Below are 20675 nucleotides of genomic sequence, written 5' to 3'. Positions count from 1 at the left end.
GATCATTGAATTATTGTATTTTAGAATATATCATTATTCCGTAAAGCAGCATGTTGCAACCACATAGCTGACTATTCTGGCAGAGTCTTAAGAGGGGAATCTTTTAGTATGTATTCAGAAGGGACTGCTGTTTCTTGCAGCATAAACATCTCAATTTTTGAGATTGGTTACACCTATTTTCAGCTTTGTGCTGAAAATAGTGCAACTTAGGTTTATATAATGTCTTTTTGTTTGAAGGATGCATTAGAAATTAAATACACATRGGAACTGGGTCACTTTTATTAGCTTGGGAATCAGTTTGACAGCATATATGCAGCTTAATCGGAGAAGATTTTTGAAGTTGAAAGGATCAGTTCTTTGTTCTGCAGGAAAGTTTTCATTTGGTTATTAATATTCTATTTTTCTAAAATTTTAATTTTTACTTAAGCTTCTACTAAAAATATTTTGAAATAAAAGCAACTGTTCATGTTTCAGTCATGTATTTGAAAATTATTAAAACAAGTTTACTTCATTCTATGTATGTATGTTCAAGTATTACTTGAATTAGATAATCATGTACTCTTTTTACAATGGGTATTACTTAAGTACCCTTGTGAGCTGTGTTGTTCAAGGGGAGCTTTCTAATTATTTCTTTCATCCTCACTGGCGTCATCCTGTGGTATGTCATTCAGCTTTGGGGCTAGAATTAAAAAAGGCTGTTTCATTTCACACATTTTTAGTACTTATCTGTGATATCTGAGTGCCTCGTAATAATATTCAATATAATTCGTGTTTATAATCCCTGTTTTCTCAGCTTTATGTTCCTTTCTTATGTTACTTTTACCATACCAAACACTAACTTGTGGAACGGAAGAGAGAAGTTTCGCAACTTCTGATCTTGTCAAGATTTAAAAATGTATTGTTAAATGCTTATTCTCATATTTGTATTTTCTTTCTGGTAGGTAAGTTTAGCTTCCCCTTTTTTAGGAAAAGGCAAGAAGAAATAAATGTAATTTCCTGCTCTATAGCTTGGTACAGAGCAGGGTTTTGAATACTACAAACCTGGCTTTGCATAGCTGCTTTTCTTATTTATTAGGGGAATATGTTGCTATAATCAAATGATAGTTGCCAGAATAACCTWSWAGCCTTCAAGATAAACAGAGATAGKATGTGTAAATGCCTAGAACAATGAATTTACTTAAATATAGAATGCCCCAATTAGCTAAATATGTGAACAGTCTATCCAAGTACATGCCTTTGGTTTCCAGTGCACTGAAAGGACAAATATCGACAACATGGGGTTCTGAAGTAATAATAGTAGTTCGGACAGCTCAATGAAGAGTTGTACTCAGAGTGTCCTTTTTACTTTAAAAGATTGGTAACAGGACGATGGGGAATAAGGTGGTRTACCACATAAAAAGTCAGTATGGTCCTAAGTATCTCTGGTGTGACCCAGAGGCTATTCCTGATTAGTTTCCTGTTCCAAAAGGTTATTTCAAGTTAAGCACAGAAATAAAAAAAAAAAAAAAAAAAGTGCAGTGAGAGAGTGGGGGGGGGAAAAAAAAAACCTGCGAATAGATATTTTCAAAACACTATGGGGAGGTAGATATGGAATGAGAGACTGTTTTAAAGATATGTGAAAAATAACGAATCATCTAGAGAAGACAAATATGGGATTTTTTTTTCTATTTTCTTCCATGTGCCCTAACCTAAGAATGGAAGCCAGAGCTTTGGCTCAAACAGGCTAGCACTTGTGAATTCCAGAAAGTTAGTGGTTATCAGAACTGTGCACTTTCTTCAGAACCTTTTGCAAGGCATTATCCAGTCTAGGGGAGAGCAGAKTGAAAACAAGTGGGAAAAAATCCTATGACAGCCGAGCAAATGAGTCAAACATCTTGTATTGATTTTCTTTCAGCTTGTATACGTTTAAGGATATTTCTTTGTGCTTATGCAATTCTGTAAAGTACTTTGTCAGTTTAGCCTTCTTATAGTTACTGAACATTTTYTTTCTTCTAAGGACTTTCAACCATCCAGGAAGTAGAAGCTGGAGTACAACATATTTTAGCTGACATGTTTGCAAAAGATAAAGACACGCTGGATTTCATCAGGAAACTGTAAGCTTGGATTTACTTTTTAAGCTTTCCAGATTGCATGATAAAACTCGGTCTGCTAGTGTGCAGATACACAATTTGCTCTTTTCTAATCGTGTGGAAATGGTTTTACACTGAGGCCACCCTGTGCCACATGCTGTGGGTGACCCTGCATGTGCAGGGGGTTTGGACTAGATGATCCATACAGGTCCCTCCCAACCTTAAGGATTCTATGGTTCTGTGATTGTATTATGCCTATTCCTTCACTCGTGCTCAAGATCCTTGGCCTTTCTGCCTGTCTGCAGTGGATAAATCCACCTGTGAACATTGCAAGATGTTGCAATTCCTAAAGAGAGCAGAATTTTATATAGCCTTGTTGCAGGTGGGACTGTCTTGAGCAGTTGCAAGTGATCTATAAAGGAAAAGTAACAAACTATAAGGGAAATCTCACATTGYGTAGATGTAGAGGCAATGTTGTTTTTGCAATATGTAGACTACTTTTATAACTTTTGTTGTTGTTGCAACTTCCTAAACTTCATACAAGTTTTTAAGAGACCAAACTGAAGTGCAGATAAATTGGCTTTTTGGTAACTTGCCTTTCATGAAAAGGCTTSGGTCTGCATTTTCTGAAGTCTGCTTTCCTCCCTCGGTATGTATCCATCGGTATAGTCATTTCTGTCTCAGCATTACATATGTAATACACTTCTGCATTATTATGGAGTTGATGTAGTCTACTCATAAGTTACAAACTTTATTTGTACTTAATGCGAACACCTGTTTCTTGTTTAAAAAAATCGTTAACATTTTGTTTCTTGTATTTAGATGTCAACAAAGATACATTTCTATCCAGTCAGCCCTGGCAAAGGCATCCTCCAAAAATATAAATGAGAAAGATATTGATAAATTCCAACTATACCATGAGTTTTCTTGTAGTATAAAGAACATTCAGCATCATCAGGTACACCTACAAAATTACTGTTATTTGTTGCCTTTCCTTTTGAATTTTGTTGCTTTAAAAATGATTTTACTATGATTTGATTTTACATTTCAGCTGCGAAAGATAATGGAGACTTGTGGTTTCTTGGAATACAGGACTAAACTCAAGGGCTGTCATAAGAAATGGAGCAGAGGAGTGTTTGTTGTCTAACTGATTCTTAGTAAGCAAACATAACAGTTTGGCTAGCAGCAGAGATTTCTATATTGGTGCGATTTATTTTCTATAGGGTTATAAATGATGTGCTTCCCTCTTCCTCCTTCCCTCCGTCTTTCCCGCTGGTGTAAAATGCTTATCTAGTGTTATGGGAATTGGGATAATGGCTSAGTGACGAGTTATCCACTGCAGGGATAGGGTCATGGTTATTTGGGGCATTGCAGGGTAGTGGAAACTGTTTGGTTAGTGTGTGCTGTGGAGGCGGRTTCGGATCAGCTGCCTCTGTTGCCTTTGGGTGTTTGCTGTGCTGCTGAGTCAGCTCACACTGCTCCTATGGTCAGAGTGCTCTGACCTGTTTGGCTCTAAATCTGCAAGTGTAACTGGTGAAAAGCACTAGGGCAAACTCTTAGAAAAATAATTGAGCTGGAAGATGCCCTATAAAAGCAGCTCTCCAAGATGCCCTATAAAAGCAGCTCTCCTCAGCAGCAGCTTCTTGCAGAAGGAACCCAAATGAATAGGCTCTGAGGAGTGTCCCATGCACTAGCTCGTGCAAACAGGGATATGTTTGGCAGCTCTGCAGTGTTGCCTCTGTAAAGCACCTTGGGTTTGTGCCCAGCTGCAGGCCCAGATCTCTATGACCAAGAGAAGGAGTGATGGATGAAGAGATCTCGCTGCTGAGTGACCGTGGCCTTGTAAGCTGCCAGCTGTGAGTGTCAGATCAACCATCTCTCCTTTCCATCACAGCTGCAGAGCTTAAAGAAACTTTTTTTTGATGATTTCGACTGAAAATATCAGTAACTTCAGGATTTATCCTTTTTTTTTTCCAGTATCTTTTTTTTTTCCCCTCTGCCTGCTTTTGTGATAAACGAGTATTTGAACACTTTGGCCRCCACAGAACATTTAGCGTTTCTAACATAGTGAGTGAATGATGCTGGAGTGCAAATATTTTCTGAGATGATGGCAATATGATTTACTTTCCTCTAAAGGAGAGTTCTGCTGCTTCTTGTTTCCATGTTGCATAGGGAAGACTGGATTGGGAGAGCCAGGGCTGGAAACCAGATCCTGCCTGTGTGACTGTGCCGCTTCTCATGCGGGATGTGTCCCCATTGTGTCTATTGGATGTTAGGATTAAGTCAAAATCTCTGTTTCTTTCAGGGTCTTTGGTTTTTGTTAGACACTAAACTTAATGCTTCATGSCCAGTAAAATAACTACTGTGCTTTGAACAAATAGTCCTGTTATAAGTTGGTGTCTTCTGCACTGTTAGTGGTTAGTGGTTGTCTTTCATCTTCTGTATATAACTACTATTACTTGTTCTGCTGTATTTAACTCTTCTCAATTGTTAATCTCCGAGGCACAAATTTGTGCTTTGGTCAAGTTTCAGGGCCTTTTTTTGTGTTAGTCAAGAAATAAATCTGTGTTATAATAATTTCTGGCCTACAGTTTGCCATTTAAGTTCCTAATATTCTCAAAATGTAGTACCTTTGTCATTTTGTTATTTTCGTTAATTTTTTTTTTTATTTTTGCCTTTGCTGGAATAAGGAAAGGAAAATGTGCTTTATTTGTTCTTTTTCTTAAATGTAGACTGGAATATTGCACCACTATCCTGCTATGATCAATCTTTCACTTTTATTTTCTTGGTTACAGTCTTATTTTTTAACACTTTTCTGCAAAGTCTTAGGTGAAAACACTTGGTATTCACAAAGCCGCATAAGTGTGTTTTATTGGAGATGCTTTGAGTTTTTGATGCTTTTGATGCTTTGAGTGTTTAAGAAGTTAAGAATTCATCTACTTTGGGTCAGGATTCCTAGAGAAGTCGCAAATTTAAGGAGGAATTTTCAAAAATCTCTAACTYTTCAGGACTATGCACCCAAACATGTTTTGCATAATCTGTAAAACTGATTATTTTGAAGATGTTTTCTAATGCTTTGGTGACCGCTCATAGATGAGTGTTCTTCATATATTTAGCTAGATGGGAAAGTGGAAAACATCTTGAAATCACCTCTTTACAAACTTTCRCAGAAAGGACTGTACTTATTTTTACAGATAAAATGCCATACTGAAAATGGTCACTGAGAGCCTTTATCAAATCTTATTCTGTTTATTAAAAGAAACACAACTTTCATATTATACCATTGATTTTGAAGTTACATATGTACTGAGGCTCAATGTGGTGCATATACTTTTTTATTAATAGATAAAAATGGTTTATATTCTCTTTACTGTTAGCATATAGAATATGTGGTGTAGAGAAGATAGTTCTGCATACTTGGTCAAGTACTTTTCACAAGATACAGGTCTGTATACAACTTTAATTCTGCTGTATTTTTATGTGTAACTACAGGCAGTAAGAGTAAACYCTCTTTTTGTGTGTAAGATAATAAACTGTATCTTTATGACCAGACTTTTTTAATCATGAGTTTGCTTGGCAGTTTGTATTAAGAAAAGTATAACGATGAGCCAGTAAGCTGCCATTGCATGTGCTGTTGTTCAGGTTTAATAAAAGGTGTCTTTTTTTGCATTTAGATATGCCATGAAATAAATGACCACGAGAAATGAAATCAGGTTTTCTGAGTGRAAAGGTTAAATTGAACCTGAATAAGGGAAAACCTGTTTGTTTAAAGAAAACCCGAGTCCATATTTTGCCATAATCAATCGATTTGACTGTATTGTGGGTCTCTTCTGCTGAAATGTTTTTGCTGGCAAGAGGTTCAACTTCATTCCTTKCTTTGACAGTGAAGAGAACCCAACTGGATGCTTTTGGGGTGTACCTGTCTGTATTGGCGCTCTACAAATACAAGAGTGCAGTATTTGTGTGCTTCCTCCACGTGGTGTYCCTCTGTTGGGAGAAGATTGGGTTGGTGGGAGGAAACGGATTTGTTCGTAACCTGTGTTGTTGAAGGCAAATGCTCTCTTTTCAATCTGATTTAAAAAAAAAAAAATCAAAATGTAAATGGCAAAATATGCAAAATTTATTCAGCAAGTCTGCAACATAAAGATGTGTGGCGTAATAAGGGTTTTGTTTGATAAAGGAAAATAAGATTTCTTAAGTGAAATAGGACAGATTGTTGTTCTTGCTTTCTTTTTAAGTAACTACTTTTTCACTGGCTCTCAGCTAGATCTGTTTCAGGTTTGCTYAAGGTTTCAGATTTGCCTTTCTCTGAACCCAGAAGACTACTCTGTATCCATTTCCATGTTACTTAAATAACAAGTACCAGCATTTCCTTTAGAGGAAAAATGGACTAGCTACTCTTTATTATTATTTTTATTTTTAATGGAATATTTCCTGGATTGTAATTCTTCTCCATTCATGTCATTCAGAATAAGATAGGCTGCTTAAGAATAAAGGTGTTAACAATATTTGCTGGTGAGGTACTTTCTTTTAAGGTTGGCTGCATGCAACGTTCTGCAGATTAGTTGCCTGTAAATAAAATGTGATGCAAATATTGACCCCACTAACAGTGTAGTGAATGATGACAACATAATTCTATCAGATACATTCATTTTCCTGAACCTCATTTTGATTTTGTTTTAGCTTGACATTTAGCTCTTTTTTAATAAAATCAGAATAAACATGAGAGCATTTGATTTGTTAAAATATGTCTTTCTAATCTCTACATGAAAACATTTGCTTTGGCAATGAAGGTACCTGATGCTATAATATTTCACATGCAATTTTTATTATTAGCTTTGTTGTTCAATGATATGTCAGGCCTGGTATGTCACAAGAGCAGTAAAGCTGAGGAATATAAATTGGTACTATGTCCTGGAGTCATTTTAAACCATTGTATTTAACATATGTGACATGTCTGAGTTAGCTAGTGATTGAATTAAAGTTCATGATTGACACAGAATGCTCTGTTGTGACAGTGCTTAGGGCCTGTTACATACAGCAACATGTGTAGTAATACAGGAATATCAACTTTTAGCATTTTTTAATGATTTCTGCACTTCAAGGAATTTTGGAAAGAAAAATGATGTCTAAAAAGCTGTGTTTTATTTCTAGYTGTTTCTAACATGTGTTCTGTTTTCTAAAAGGCTTTAGTGTCTTTATTATCTGTCTTTTTAAAACATATTGTMAAGTCTGCTTCAGGTGAACATTCATTGTCTTCATAGTGGGATTAGTCTAATAGGGAACTCTCAGTATCTGCCATTTTACACTCTGGATCTGGTTTTAAATTAATAGTTATAAATGTCTATTTAAAATAGACYTTTTTATTCAGATAGCACTTGTGCAAAGAGATTTGTGTCCAACTCATGAATATGCATTTATACCCACAAGAGTGTGCCTGAAATATGTGCATACATTTTAAGGCTGGAGTATTAATATTAATTTAAAGATGTATCTGCAATAATTTCAGCTATTTGTGAACTGCATTTAAATCATCAAGAACTCATCCTCTTACAAATTAAGCYGATTACCATAGCGTCCCATGTTCTGTTTCATAATTCATTTTAAATTTGAATTGGCTGTTGGGAAGCAAAATGAAACCTGAAGCATAGAAAAAACTTTCTCACCATAGGTGATCTCTAATTATGATTGAAATCACTTTTCAATTAATTTTTTGAGTTATAATTTGGGTTATTAAATAAGGTTATTTTGGCAACTAAATTCATGTGGGCTTGTGTGTAAGATAAACTGGGTTTTGGGACGGCAGACTGCAGGGACAATGCATGCCATGTTGTGCTGCAGCATGATTTAATCTGTGTTTAAATTGTGGATGTTATCTGTATATGCTAGTACTTTGTGAGGTGGTTTACTGCACCACCATTGTGATTTGCTACAGAACGTCAAGCAAGTGCGTCCACAAATGTTGATAAGTTTATCTTTTGGATATTTTGTGTGTCATCTGTCTCTGCCATTTATGTTTGCACTCAGATTCTGGCCATTAACCGAGGGGAAAATCTGAAGATCCTGACAGTGAAGGTCAACATTCCTGACGGGGTGAAGAATGAATTCCGTTGGTGGTGTGTCAATGAAAGGTCTGCATAGATGAATATTCTTGTAGAAATCCTTTTCCCTGTGTCCTTCCTCCCAGCCCCMCTGCGCAGCATGAACAGCCACATACTGAAACATACCTCACATGTCGTCTTAGATTAAGAGAATGATTCAAGCAGATATTTATTAGATTAGATAAGAATTAGCCAATTACTAATTGAATTCTCTCTTTCCACCTGCTGCAGCATTACACTAAAAAACGATGCTCTTGGCCATGTGTTGGGAAGGCTGGCACCATTCGTTAATCAAATGAACTTTTAAAAATATGTGAAGGCTTGATAAAATGTGGAAAACGTGGSTATATTTTGAAGTTACAATATGCATTGCATGCAGCGGGCCCTAACAGGAAGGATTATATTTCTCCATTTTAAAAATAATTTTATATATCTGTTTAGTGTTGAAAGGTGGCACTCTTCATAACATCAGATAAAATTGGAAAAAATGTCATTTCAAATAAAATTGAAAAAAAAAAAAAAAGCCTTTCAAATCCACCACTACATAGTAGTTTAGAACTCATAGTTATGAGCTTGGGGGATAAATACTCATTGATTCTTTTTTTGTTCATTTTTGCTAGTTTGTTTTATAACCCCCCCCCCAAAAAAGGGAAAAAGGCTTTATGTGCAAAATGCAAGTATGATTGTCTTCAACCCGTGTCTGCCATCTTTATATGAGCTGAATTTGTGCCTTGTGATCTCTGGTTATGCCAAAAAAAATGGGCTGCAAATATTGGATGGTCCTTTATTTCTCACTCATTTGCTCTGGCAAGTTGCTTTTTTAGGCTTGTACTAAGTCTTCTCGAGTGATGCAAAGCTCTTTGAGATTCTGTTGCAATACATTAAGTTTAAGTATAGGTTATTTAGTTCAATATTTTGTTCAGTATATTAGTCTTTTTATTGGAAATTGGATTTTGTCCCCCTTTAAGAATATTATTATACAAACTTCATGTATTTTGCTTGTACATATAAAAGATTTCTTGTTTTTGATGACTTGAGRTGGTTGATATTCCTATGAGAATGTCTTCAAATGTCATACTTACATACTTCAATGTCATACTTACATTTCCATCTTAAAATTCAGTTAACCCAGGAAGGCAAGTAGTTGGGAAAATGTTGTTCTGTAATATTTAAATTATAAGGTGTGATACTATTTTAACCTTTTTTTTTTTTGGTTTTTACTGATTCCAAGAAAGGAATATAGCTAAAAAATGTACTACTWCTCTGTAGAAAATCAATAGATCCCCTTTCGGTATGGAAACCCTGAAAGAATTAAAATGTTTCTTGGCCAAATAAGTGTGATCTGAGTGTAGCAGTAGATCACTTCTCAGGGAAGTAACAGGCTTCATAAAAGCACTTTAAGTCTCATTTGAGTTTTAGTGTGTGTAATAGAAAGCTTTTTCCCTGCCTTGACATTTTATATTTTGTAGGCAAGAAATATCCTTCAGTCTTGCTTTTACTGTATCTGTGACAGAAGTTGGAAGCACCTTGAGCCACAGCTGTTGGAACAGCTTGCCATGGCTACACAAATGAAAGTGGGATGTAAATGGCGATATTTTTGGTTAATTACAATTTTGAGAGTCATCCTGAGCTGAAAAGAATATTGAGCATGGAAATGGAACTGTTTGTTAATCCTWAGTGTTCATGAGGCTACATATTATCATAAGTTTTAATATTTGGGGGCAACTTTTCCTCCATCAAAAAATTTTGGAAGGAATCATTTTAGCACATCTTGATGGATTAATGTCTATGGCAAATTCTCATTTTGCTTGTTAAATGGCTGAGAACAGAGTTACTAAATTGACAGATATTTCCTGCTGAATGTGTACTCTGCCTTAGAAGCTTGGAAATCACTACCAAGGATTATTTTTATTGTTTTGGCTTACTGGGTAGAASAGAAGGTCAATCATATTTTCCTGGGATAAGGAGTTTGCAACTTGAGGAAGGTATTAACTAATTTGCTCAAGGTCACAAGCAAAATCAGTTGCAGAACCAGAAATACCACCTAGCTGGAGAGTTTGGCCAGTCTCTTAGCCACAAGACGGTATCACCTACTGCCTATTGAATCAGTAATGGATATACTCCCTTAAATTGCTCTCCCGAGGCCTGTTTTTTAGCATTAAATGCTCCTGAATGGATTTTGAACCCTAGAATTCTTCATTACTGTGCTGAACTCTATGTAGCTGCCTCTAAGAAGGCTTGTGATTTCCTTGCAAGTCCAGTATGTATTTTGACACCTGTAATAGCATTTAAATTTTCTTTGAATTCATGATCTGTGCTGAAAACTCATGTGGACTGGATATCCTTAAACCTGACACCACAGATAGGGATAAAATGTATTTTTTTTATAGAAAATGACGYCCCTGTGGTTTGACAGCATACATAACTCTGTTAGCACTAGGACTGCTCTGGTCCCAAAGATTTGGTGGTGAACTGGGACGTGGAGAAAAGAGCAGCGAGAAGCAGCCAGAAGAGGAACCGCTTGGCTGCTTGTWAGACTGAAGGCTTTGCAAGAGGGGGGAAACATCCTTAAAAATGATTTCACAGCAGTTTCTGGACAATTTTCAGATTCTGTGTAAAGTGCTATAAGGCTTTAAAGGGATATTTAATAGGTGGCCAGCAATTTAGTATAACTTTCATATAATGGCTTGGAGGAAAMCAAATTAATGCCCTGCTTTTTGTAATTCAGCTCTCAATGACTGGCTGTACTCTTCTTGGATCAGTCATTAATTAATAGTAGTTCTTAATCTGGGCTGTATAAAATCTTTTGATGTATAATATATCATCACTTGTGTATGTATTAGTATACAAAGTCACTTAGGTTTATCATGGTCCATGTTCCAAGCATGTGTTCTTAGAGGGCTGATGAAGGTGATACTATTTATATGAAGCTTCTCTAAATGGGRATGCCTTTAAAGCATTTTAGAAGTTGGTTCTTTGTAAAATAATTACAAATTTCCTCTTAGGGAGAAGTTTAACTWGGTTTAGATGATATTTGAAGGTGTACAAAAATGCTTGTGCTTTGCTTTTCAAAACAATATGGATTTTTCTCTGTCTTCATGAAGTACTGGAATGAGGAAAAACACAATATTTGCTATGAATTAACTTTATTTGGGTAGTCTTAGTTTTGTGATATGCCTAAAACTGATTTTATAGCACTTTAGGTATTTATAACAGGATTTTGTCTGAGTTGCTTCTAATTCTATATAGACAGGTAAAAATACATGCTGTGATAACCCATGTGCTGAGAAAAGCTTTGCTAAGCAGCTTTAATGGGTGGAGGAGAGAGGGGAACTGCTTTCCAAAGTAATGCCTATATATGCTGAGGATACTTCCAGGGGGAATCGAGTTAAACTTCACACTTGTGAAAATTTCATGTTTACAGGATTGTGTGACAATAAGGGGAATTAGAGTTTCTGGTGGTTTTCAGAGGGATGGAAAAAGTCTCCAGTTACAAGCAGGTATAACAGAACTATTAGCAAAAGCTCTTAGTGAAGCAGTGAGGTCATGTGGCTAAGCACTCAGAGTTCTGGAAGTTGTAAAACTAACTGGGTAAGCTTAATTATGCTGCCATGTCTGTGTGCATTAAACCCAGGGCTGACTCGATCATGCATTTCTCTACTATTATATATCCAGACATTTATAGAAGTAAAAGGTGTTACTGGAAATTGTAGATCCCTGTAAAAAAATAAAAGCTCTCTGGACAGCTTTCAGTTTAGGATTCAGTTCAACTTTCAGGAACAGTTTAGGATTTGCCTTATTTCTGAGCTGAGTACAAGCAAACAGCCAAGGGTGAAATTCAGACCTGTTTTTGCCTGGGCCTGCACCATAATTCTGTCATGTCATGTTTTAACCAAGCCTCACAGAAGTTACCCAGATAGATCAAAAAATAAAAAGTTGTTCAGGGGCTTTCCTCCCTGCCACAATACTGTTGAAAATGATAAAAAGGCTGTTGGGGTGCGGGGATCTCCATTCTGGGGAATTTAGAAACCAAGAACAAAATCTAAGTAAATGTCATCGTGGCCCTGGTGACTGTGCACATTGTCTTTTAAGAAGGGAATGCTCAAAAGCCTTTGGTTTAGAATATGCTAAGTTTTTTGGTATTTTTTAAATTTTGTTTTGCCTTTTACTAGAGTATTGTTTATGTTTTAAATATATCTGTTAAAGGTGAAAGAAAAAACATAATTTGCAAAAATTTTTTGAACCGGTACTGCTGCAAAATTGATAATTTTCATTGTCAAATTGAATAGAGGCTCTATTTGGMTTGCATTCATTATTTGACATTATTTTAGCACTTGAATTTCTGTGTGGACTTCAGTGAGGTTGGCAGAGGATGTTGGATCATTTTTTTAAGTGTCAAGAAATAGCATTTAAGAGAAATGTAATGGTAATGTGGAATCAACTTCATTCAGTTGTGGTTAGTTTTGATTTCTGTAAGTGAAGAGTGAGATTTAACTTATGGTTCTTGAATTTTCTGTAAAACATAAATCATTATTTGGGCTCTAGTATCTAAACAAAATAGGCCTTGTACCCTGCTTAAGAGTAAAACAAGGACCACATTAATGTGTGATTCTGTTCACAATTGAACCTATGATTTCATTATGTAAAAGCTGTAGTAAATCTGCTATTTATAGAGCATTACATTGTAATGCTTAATGTGGAAAACTTCTTTGGGAAAAAACCCCTTTTTACCTGAGATTTTTGTATGTGTGCTTAAAACGTATGTTTCTTTATTGGCATACAGATGGCGACCAAAACACTTTGTAAAACCAGAGTTAATGAGGATTCTGCAGAATTCAGTAGAGGATGCATATAAGCGCCTTATATATCCTCTCCTCTGTAGAGAATTCAGGTAAGTGCAGAATTAATGTTTATTTTCTTATTGATTTCTTAACCCCTCCGTGCCTTTTATTAGAATTTCAGATATTTGAAAATATCAGTATGTTTTTGGCAGTGTATGTTTTCCCAAGAAACGAACCGTGTAGTCTTGGTACTATAGATTCCTTCTGGGTCCCTGTCCAGTTTGGACTGAGGTAAAGAAATTATTTCTGTGAAGACACAGTATAACAAGTATATACAAGTTTGATATTTTTAGAATATGTTCCGTTTACTGACTGCCACATCCCCACCCTTTCACAGTCCATATTCTACTTTTTTGTGTTACTAACCTGGGACAAACACCTGATCTCTGGCTACTGGAGAAGAGGTGCTTATGAGTTCTTGTGTTATTGACAGTACATCTGTCTAATGAAGTGCAGTTTAGAGCTGCATTCCAATTGCATCATTATCCTCATATTAGYATTAGCCATTATGTCACTGAGTTTCCCAGGATCTGCTCCTGTCACTGCAAGAGTGTCCGTGGCACTGTTCTGGCTCCATTTCTTCTACCTGCCTGCAAGGAACTGATAGAGCAACTGCAGGGGCTGAAAGTGTCCCTTGTATTTGTTATCTCCATTTCATGATAAATATAATGCCAGAATGTTAGTCTGATGCCCTTCCATGGATATTGTAACATCTCTAGAGAATTCAGTAATCTTACTTATAGGCATAATGTAGTAACAGTGTCATTAGATGAAGTGCCACAAATAAGATGTTTAATATTACTTTCTCTAAATGTAGAGGAAATATAAACCTCAGTGTCAAAGTAACATTAAATAGTGCATCTGCATGGTGAAGTGGAGGAGTTAAAACATATGCTCCTTTATGAAATTATCAACTTTGTCAAAAATCTACTTTCTAAAAGGATTATATTTCTCATGAGATGGTGTCTGACTTAATTTGCATATGAAATTTCCTTCATGGATAGTCTCTTTGTGAGGAGGAAAAAAAACCCCACATTTATTGTTTGTATTGACAAGGCTTCATGTGCATTGGTTGGATTTGTTTATATTGTCACAAGATTGGGATTTTTTCTTGTTCAGCTAGGTAACCAGTACCTAAGAAATTCTAAGGCAAGAGGCTTTTGGAAAAAGATCTTGGAAATGTTCTTGTTTTATTATATGACTTTAGCTGAAACACTTAAAACCATATGCTGAAGATATATCTTCTCTAAAATGGAAATAATACTGTTACTACATTTCTTAAGATAAATTACTGCATAAGAGCAATTCCTTTATATACTCTGAGGGAGCATATTTTCTCTTCAGGGACGTATGGATGAAGCTTCCATTAAATGTCAAAAGGAAAATGCAGTGCTATAAAACTAGCCCTAACAAACTGTCTCRTGGCTGTGCTGTAATATGGCAGCACTTCCCATATTCCATAAGACAGGAAGCTGAGAAGACCAAAGTAACAAGATCTTCCTTCTGAGAGAGTTGCCAAGCACAGTCCTGCTACCACTTTCTTATCTGTTTTGTCACTTTTTTTTYYYCCCCCCCGGAACCTCCAAATTCAACTTAGTAGCTAAGATAATATCAGCTCTGTTTCTCCTTAGGTAAGAAGAGGCCTTTTCTTTCCTCCAGAACATCTGGCAGGAGCGTTGGGAGGCTGGCTAACAGTGTGGTGGTTTGTGTTACGAGTGCAAGAGAAGCTCCCCAAAGCGTTAACGTTTCAGCTTCAGGCAGAGCACCCTGGTACCTGCTCCTGGCACTCGCTTTCACGAGCGYGCTCGGCTGGGACAGCTGACATTTCGAACATTAGATGCTTCTAATGGCCTTCAGGTTGTTTCACTACAACATGCTGTGTTTGTGCAATACTTTGCAGGAGCGGTTGCTTTGGCTGCCTTGATGGGTCATCCTAATGGTGAGGCTGGCTCTAGCTATCGTGGACTGCAGAGATTTTGGAAGAGTTGAGATGGTTCTTGCTTGTGACCTTAGTGCGTGTGGCTATATAGGGGAAGTGACAGGATCCCTGTTTACCCAAAATACTGAATATTTCATGACAGTGAGTCCAAGTGCTACCTTCTGTCTAATGTGTGTGGCATCAGATGCTTTTAGGGAAAAGATTTGCCTTTTTAGTGGTGTTTGGCTTCATCGGGAATAAGGGGGAGATAACGGCTCTACAAGCTGCTGCTTTTGTGTTTTGGCCTCATTGTTGCTACACAAGTTTGTTTTGGTCAATACATTTTCCTTCTTTCAATTTTTTTTAAATTTGAATTCAATTTGAAGTGGTTTTTTTCATTACACTAAGGAGTTGCTGGTCACTTATTTGCAAGGTCCATTATTGCTGCGTTTTCTGAGTTTCTTTTTGTTTTGAAGTTCTTTGCTTTCTTCCTGGATGTAGCTCACAAATGAAAAGAATACAAAGCTCARATGAAATGAAAACAAAGCTCGTTGCCTGTTCCAAGGAGTCAATATCTGCTATGTTTTATTCTTTGTGATAACTTGGCACTGTGGGCAGTATCTAGTCAGGAAAGACCCAGGAATGATGTGATGTGGGATGAGCCCTGAAACAGATCTCCTATAGAGAGGAATGTCAAACACCTGCCAGTAGTATTCCTGGCCCGTGACCACTTAACCCTTATCCTACTTTTATTCTTTATTCTCTCCTGGTAGAAACTGTTTCTTAAGARTATTAGCAAAGGACTGCTAAAGTACTTAATATCTCCTTTTAACCTAAGTATTTCCACCCCCCGCCCTTTTTTTAATTATTAAATGCTGGAGCAGAAAGTTTCCAAGAGTGCACTGAAAATTCTGGTGATCAAAAGGATAAAACTTGCCAGCAAGACATTTASCTTATTTATTGTTTAATTTCCTTTCTTCCACTCTCTGCCGGATACCATTATTTCTCATATCTGGTATAATAATGTCCAGTATTGCTTTTGGCACTTTGGAATATATTTTATTTTGTTGCAGTACCTTATGGAATAGTTCCATCAGGATTTGATACAAGTGATGTGGCATGGACATATTTTTTAATGGATAATCCTTTCCTAATTTTCCATGCCTTCTCCAAGGGAATACTTTTTTCTCTGTCTGCGGAGAGGCAAACATTTCGCTGTATATCTTGTTTCACACCTGAAGCTAGTTTGCAGATATTTTTCCATGGAAAGGGTTGTCTCTCAGATTTACATGGAAGTGAGGAGTCTAAATCTTAGTTTGAAAAGGCAATCTTCTAACAGTGCTTATAGAAGCTGTAGAAGTCTTTAGGTTAATTGCTGCTTTTGCAGTATAGCTGTTAGTGACCTGATGCCTGAGTGCTTCTCAGCTTTTCAGAGAAGGGCCTGAAATTTGTCATTACTCTTCAAACCATAGCAACTGAGTGTGGAACGTTTTATTTTTTGCAAAATAATCATTATTCTTGTGTTTAAAGATGGGGACTGCTATTTTCCTTTGCCTTCTRTCTCTGTAATGTTAATGTGAATTGTCAGAAATTGGAAAAACACAAAGCTGGGCATCTTGCCATTTGGATGAAGCCAGTGGTGCACTGAAAAAGAAAAGGATATTACGTTGTCCAAGGTAGCTTGATATTTGTTCAAGTATCAAATGACTCYCCAAAACTTAGAATTAAGAGCCAGTGCTTGGGACAGTAGATCATGTTTTTGATTCAAGTGTTGAGTGAGAGGCAGTTAGAGAGAAGAGAGAAGTCTATATTTGAAATTAAAAAGACAGGATATTATGTAATAGCAAGGAGATTCGTTATATTCCCCCCACGCACCTGGCACTTTCTGTAACATTTCCTGTTGCTATAAAAGCTTCTGTATATCCCTGCCAATTCTAAACACGACTTCCATAAGGTGCATGTAACTAATAGCATATGTTGAGGGGCAAATTTAATTCCTGCGCGGGACCCCCTTCACAGGTGGACTGATGTGAAATTGCTGTGTGGGAAGACTTGGCCTTGTGGCCTTGGGCAGCCCATTCTTCAGGGACAGATGAAAGGCAAAATTTGGGCTCTGTCTCTCTGCACAGAGTCTTCAGTCCAAGAGCATTCAACCGTTCCTGGAYACAGTCCAATTAACTTCATTTCCACACACATGCTGCTGGTTGAACCAACCTCCTCCAGTTCATTTCTTTGGACTCTCTGTGGAAGAAGGTGGTTTAGATTAGTTTAATTCTTCAAGAATGAAGCACACTATGATGCATTATGGAAGAACACTGCAAAACTGGGTGACCAGACAGGGAAATAGCAACTGAACTTCAGTAGAGATCATGGTCAAGTGCCACTTAGAAACTGGACAAGATGTGTTATGAACTTTTGAGATATGAACCATGCCAAGCTTAGAAAATGTTCTGAGCTGAAAATAGTTGGTGACTAGGATAAGTTCATTGGACAGGTATGTTTGTGCTGTTATTCCTGCTATTTCTGTTTCTTCTAGAGATGCTTATAGCCATAGTGCTTAGTCATGATTGGAAACGAGATATTGAGATAGAGTGAATACTTGTCTAAATTAGCACAGCCATTCACATATTCTTGTTTTTAGCGGTGGTGATATCCAGAGCACTAGTTCTTTGGTGCTGAGAGGACATTTGAACTTCTAGGGAGTCTCTGAATGCAAATTACCTTTCACCTTCTAGGTCTAAATATTTGTGTTCATTTAGTATAATCCATACAGAAACTGTGTGCTTGGGGAGGGAATGGAGGTGGTAAAGGAATTTCTTGTCCTTTTGCACATTCCTTACAAAATGCTCTGCCAGTAATCCGTGGAAAAGAACAACTGAGTGCTAACAAGTTATGAAACTGRAATTTAGCACACCTGGTGGGGATGGTATGTGTGATAGAGGGGTGAAGTGTTCAAGTTTCTGAGACTTCTCCATAGGTCCTGAATCCTGTTGTGTTTTTTTCAGTCATTCTTCTGTTTGCTTTTTTCTTTAAAATACTTTTTTCTTCTCTTGGCTGCTCTGACCTTCAGAATGGGCATTATGGTCTGGCTGTGAGGGAGGCTGTAGAACCAGCTGCATGTAAAATGCTGTCAGATTCATAGGCACTGATGACACTGAACCCACAGCTGCATAACCCAAACCATGAATGACTCGGAGGTCAGAGACACAGACCTTTTACCACAGGTTGCCATGAGATGAGAAATGAGGAGGACTTGCCAGATCCATCGTTTCCACTGTGCAATGAGATGGAGCTAAGCTAGGTATATGACTGGCTCTTTGACACACTCGAATTAATCTTTAGTCCTCCCACATCTGAAGATATCCACTCCTTTCAGTGCTGGGTAAAAAGAAAGGAGTGATACACATGATGTTAAAGTTCTGGCTGCTTTTGTTTGCCTAAGTATCCTAGTTATTGACCATCAAGTTCAGTTGAAAATGGAAATCAATATCTGCATTTAAAACAAAAACAAAACAGGTAATGAAGAATACTTGTGTCCCATACACGCTTGTGTCCCTTTGCTTTCTTATATAACAAGTCATCCAGTGGCAAAAATACTTGTCCTTTCTAGTCATTCTGTCACTGGAGATCCAAATAAGACATCATGCATCTTGTACACCTTCACTTAAAACTATGGTTTGTCTCACATAAAGGAGAGTGCTCGCTGCACAGTGTTAAAGCCACCCAAGTMAGTCCTTGGGGCACTGGCTCACTTCTGGTCCTTCTCCTGAAAAACATAGGAGAAAGACAGGGAATATAATGAGCTGTGACCTCTGGTTTGTATTTTACTGAGCAAGCAAAATACCCTCAAAGAGTGATACCGAATCAGTGCACTTCAGTTATACTGGCTAAATAATAGAATTCCTAGATCAGATGTCTTTTGCTTATACCCTATGACTCATTTAAATGGATAGAGCCTTCTTGTTTCTTTCTAGTCCATTTCTGTCTTAAGTGATGATTCCTTCTCCTAAACTGATATTTCTCTGAAACGAGAAAATTATGATGAATTCAACCTTTGCCTTTTTCAGACCCAGTTTTCTTTGCAAGTAGATAAAAGCTTTGATAGGAAACTGCTCTCCACTCAAAGTAATAATGAGAGGATGTTTCTATTAGAACTGGTATGTCTGCACGCTTTTATAAGACTTGTGGGTATTTTTAGTATACCTGTAATATCCATCTACTATTTCAGAACCAGAATGAGTTGGTCATAACTATTTCCTTATTAAATAAAAAAAAAAAAAAAAAGTCAAAAACTTTATTGAAAGTGTATGTTCATTTGAAGGTAATGAAGACCTATTGGGAAAAGCTTACAACTTTGGAACAATTCAAAAGTGTATTTGAAAGCTAAGTGGAGGAAAAATGTTTTCTGCTTTCATCCTTCTAAGATCAAAGCTAACATCTGATGCAGAGAAAGAGTCTGTGATGATGTTTGGAAGAAATCTTCGGCAGTTGCTTCTGACCAGCCCTGTCAGGGGTCGTACTTTGATGGGAGTAGATCCTGGCTACAAACATGGCTGCAAGTTGGCTATTATTTCGCCAACCAGTAAGTGTCAATTCTGAAACAGATTTTAAAAATTATTATATTATTTGCTAACGACTTCCTGTTGTTCAAATTCTTTTTTTTGGCTGTTTTTCTTTGATAATATATTTTGCTTTATTTGCTTAATGTGTCTAGCTGCTCACTATTTGTTATGTGAATATATCTTCTGGGACCTAGAAAAGTGTCAACTCAGTTTTACTCTGACAGCCAAAACATTTCTGTCCTTCCCCTACCATAATTATTTTTATRATAGGATGTAAAAATGAAAGGGAAGGGTGACATATTAAAAGCTTTGTTTGTGAATCATCAGATTAGTAGTTGAGCAGGAGATAGGAAACAGCTTTATGGATCTCTTTTTATCAATGACTCTGCCTGTGGTTGTTYTAGGTCAGATACTCCATACTGATGTCGTCTACTTGCACTCTGGTCAAGGATTTAGGGAAGCTGAGAAGATCAAGAGGCATCTTCTACAGTACAAGTAAGTAAAGGAAACTTCCACTTACTATTCTTTCTTAATGGATCTAATAGATTTTTTTTTCTGCGTAGCTCAGGCCTTATTTCATGTTTTTGTGCTATGTATCCACTAAAAGAATGTAAAATCAAAGGAGGACTGTGACTAAAGCTGCATGATGTGAATGGATCTCTGTAAAACTCTGATCTATTTCATTTTTAGGAGCAGAAATTAACATTTGGCTAAGGAATAGCTTTGGCTCCCCACCTCTCGTCCTTGCTCCTCTTCCCAAATAAAAGCACTGACCAATGCTTGCCTGCTTTGAAAAGCCACATTTGGTTTCAGAAGAGTTCTGTTAAGCAAAAGAAATCTTGCCCAGATAGAGCTGTGTCCTCCCTCACAAATGGGATGATGATTACAGGGTTATTGTCATTAGCTGTGTTAGGATCCCCTGTGGACGTACAGCTGGTCCACTGAATGAGCTACTGAACTGCCACTGCATGGTCTGGCTTGTCTTTAAGCATTAGAGAGCCTTTAAACATGGTCTTTTGGGGGCTGCCTGCCCGTTTGCGGGCATTCAGAGTAACATTGCAAGCTGTTGTAAACCATGACGCTCATATTTAGGAACTGAAATTGTGATGCCCTTTTTTTTTTTTTTTGTGACATGTAACAGATTAAGGAAATAAGAGGTTAAAAGGATTTGAGGACTGTGATTG

At 37.0% G+C, this 20675-nt stretch overlaps 1 protein-coding gene across 2 annotated transcripts in view; it reads left to right on the top strand.

Moving 5' to 3' along the window:
• SRBD1 (S1 RNA binding domain 1) overlaps window positions 1–20675 on the top strand; it is a 119212-nt gene that overhangs the window by 10737 nt on the left and 87800 nt on the right. For both annotated transcript variants that reach the window (XM_026046288.1, XM_026046289.1), the window contains exons 9-14: window positions 1997–2093; window positions 2892–3027; window positions 8097–8200; window positions 12954–13061; window positions 19354–19511; window positions 19896–19986. In XM_026046288.1, the coding sequence (XP_025902073.1) occupies window positions 1997–2093; window positions 2892–3027; window positions 8097–8200; window positions 12954–13061; window positions 19354–19511; window positions 19896–19986 (694 nt within the window). The remainder of the gene's footprint in view (window positions 1–1996; window positions 2094–2891; window positions 3028–8096; window positions 8201–12953; window positions 13062–19353; window positions 19512–19895; window positions 19987–20675) is intronic.

Source organism: Nothoprocta perdicaria, unplaced genomic scaffold, assembly GCF_003342845.1.
Source record: "Nothoprocta perdicaria isolate Ctin4 unplaced genomic scaffold, notPer1 scaffold_43, whole genome shotgun sequence".
Taxonomy (NCBI): domain Eukaryota; kingdom Metazoa; phylum Chordata; class Aves; order Tinamiformes; family Tinamidae; genus Nothoprocta; species Nothoprocta perdicaria.
Note: the sequence above shows the minus strand (reverse complement) of the source record. Positions and strands in the feature narration are given on the sequence as shown.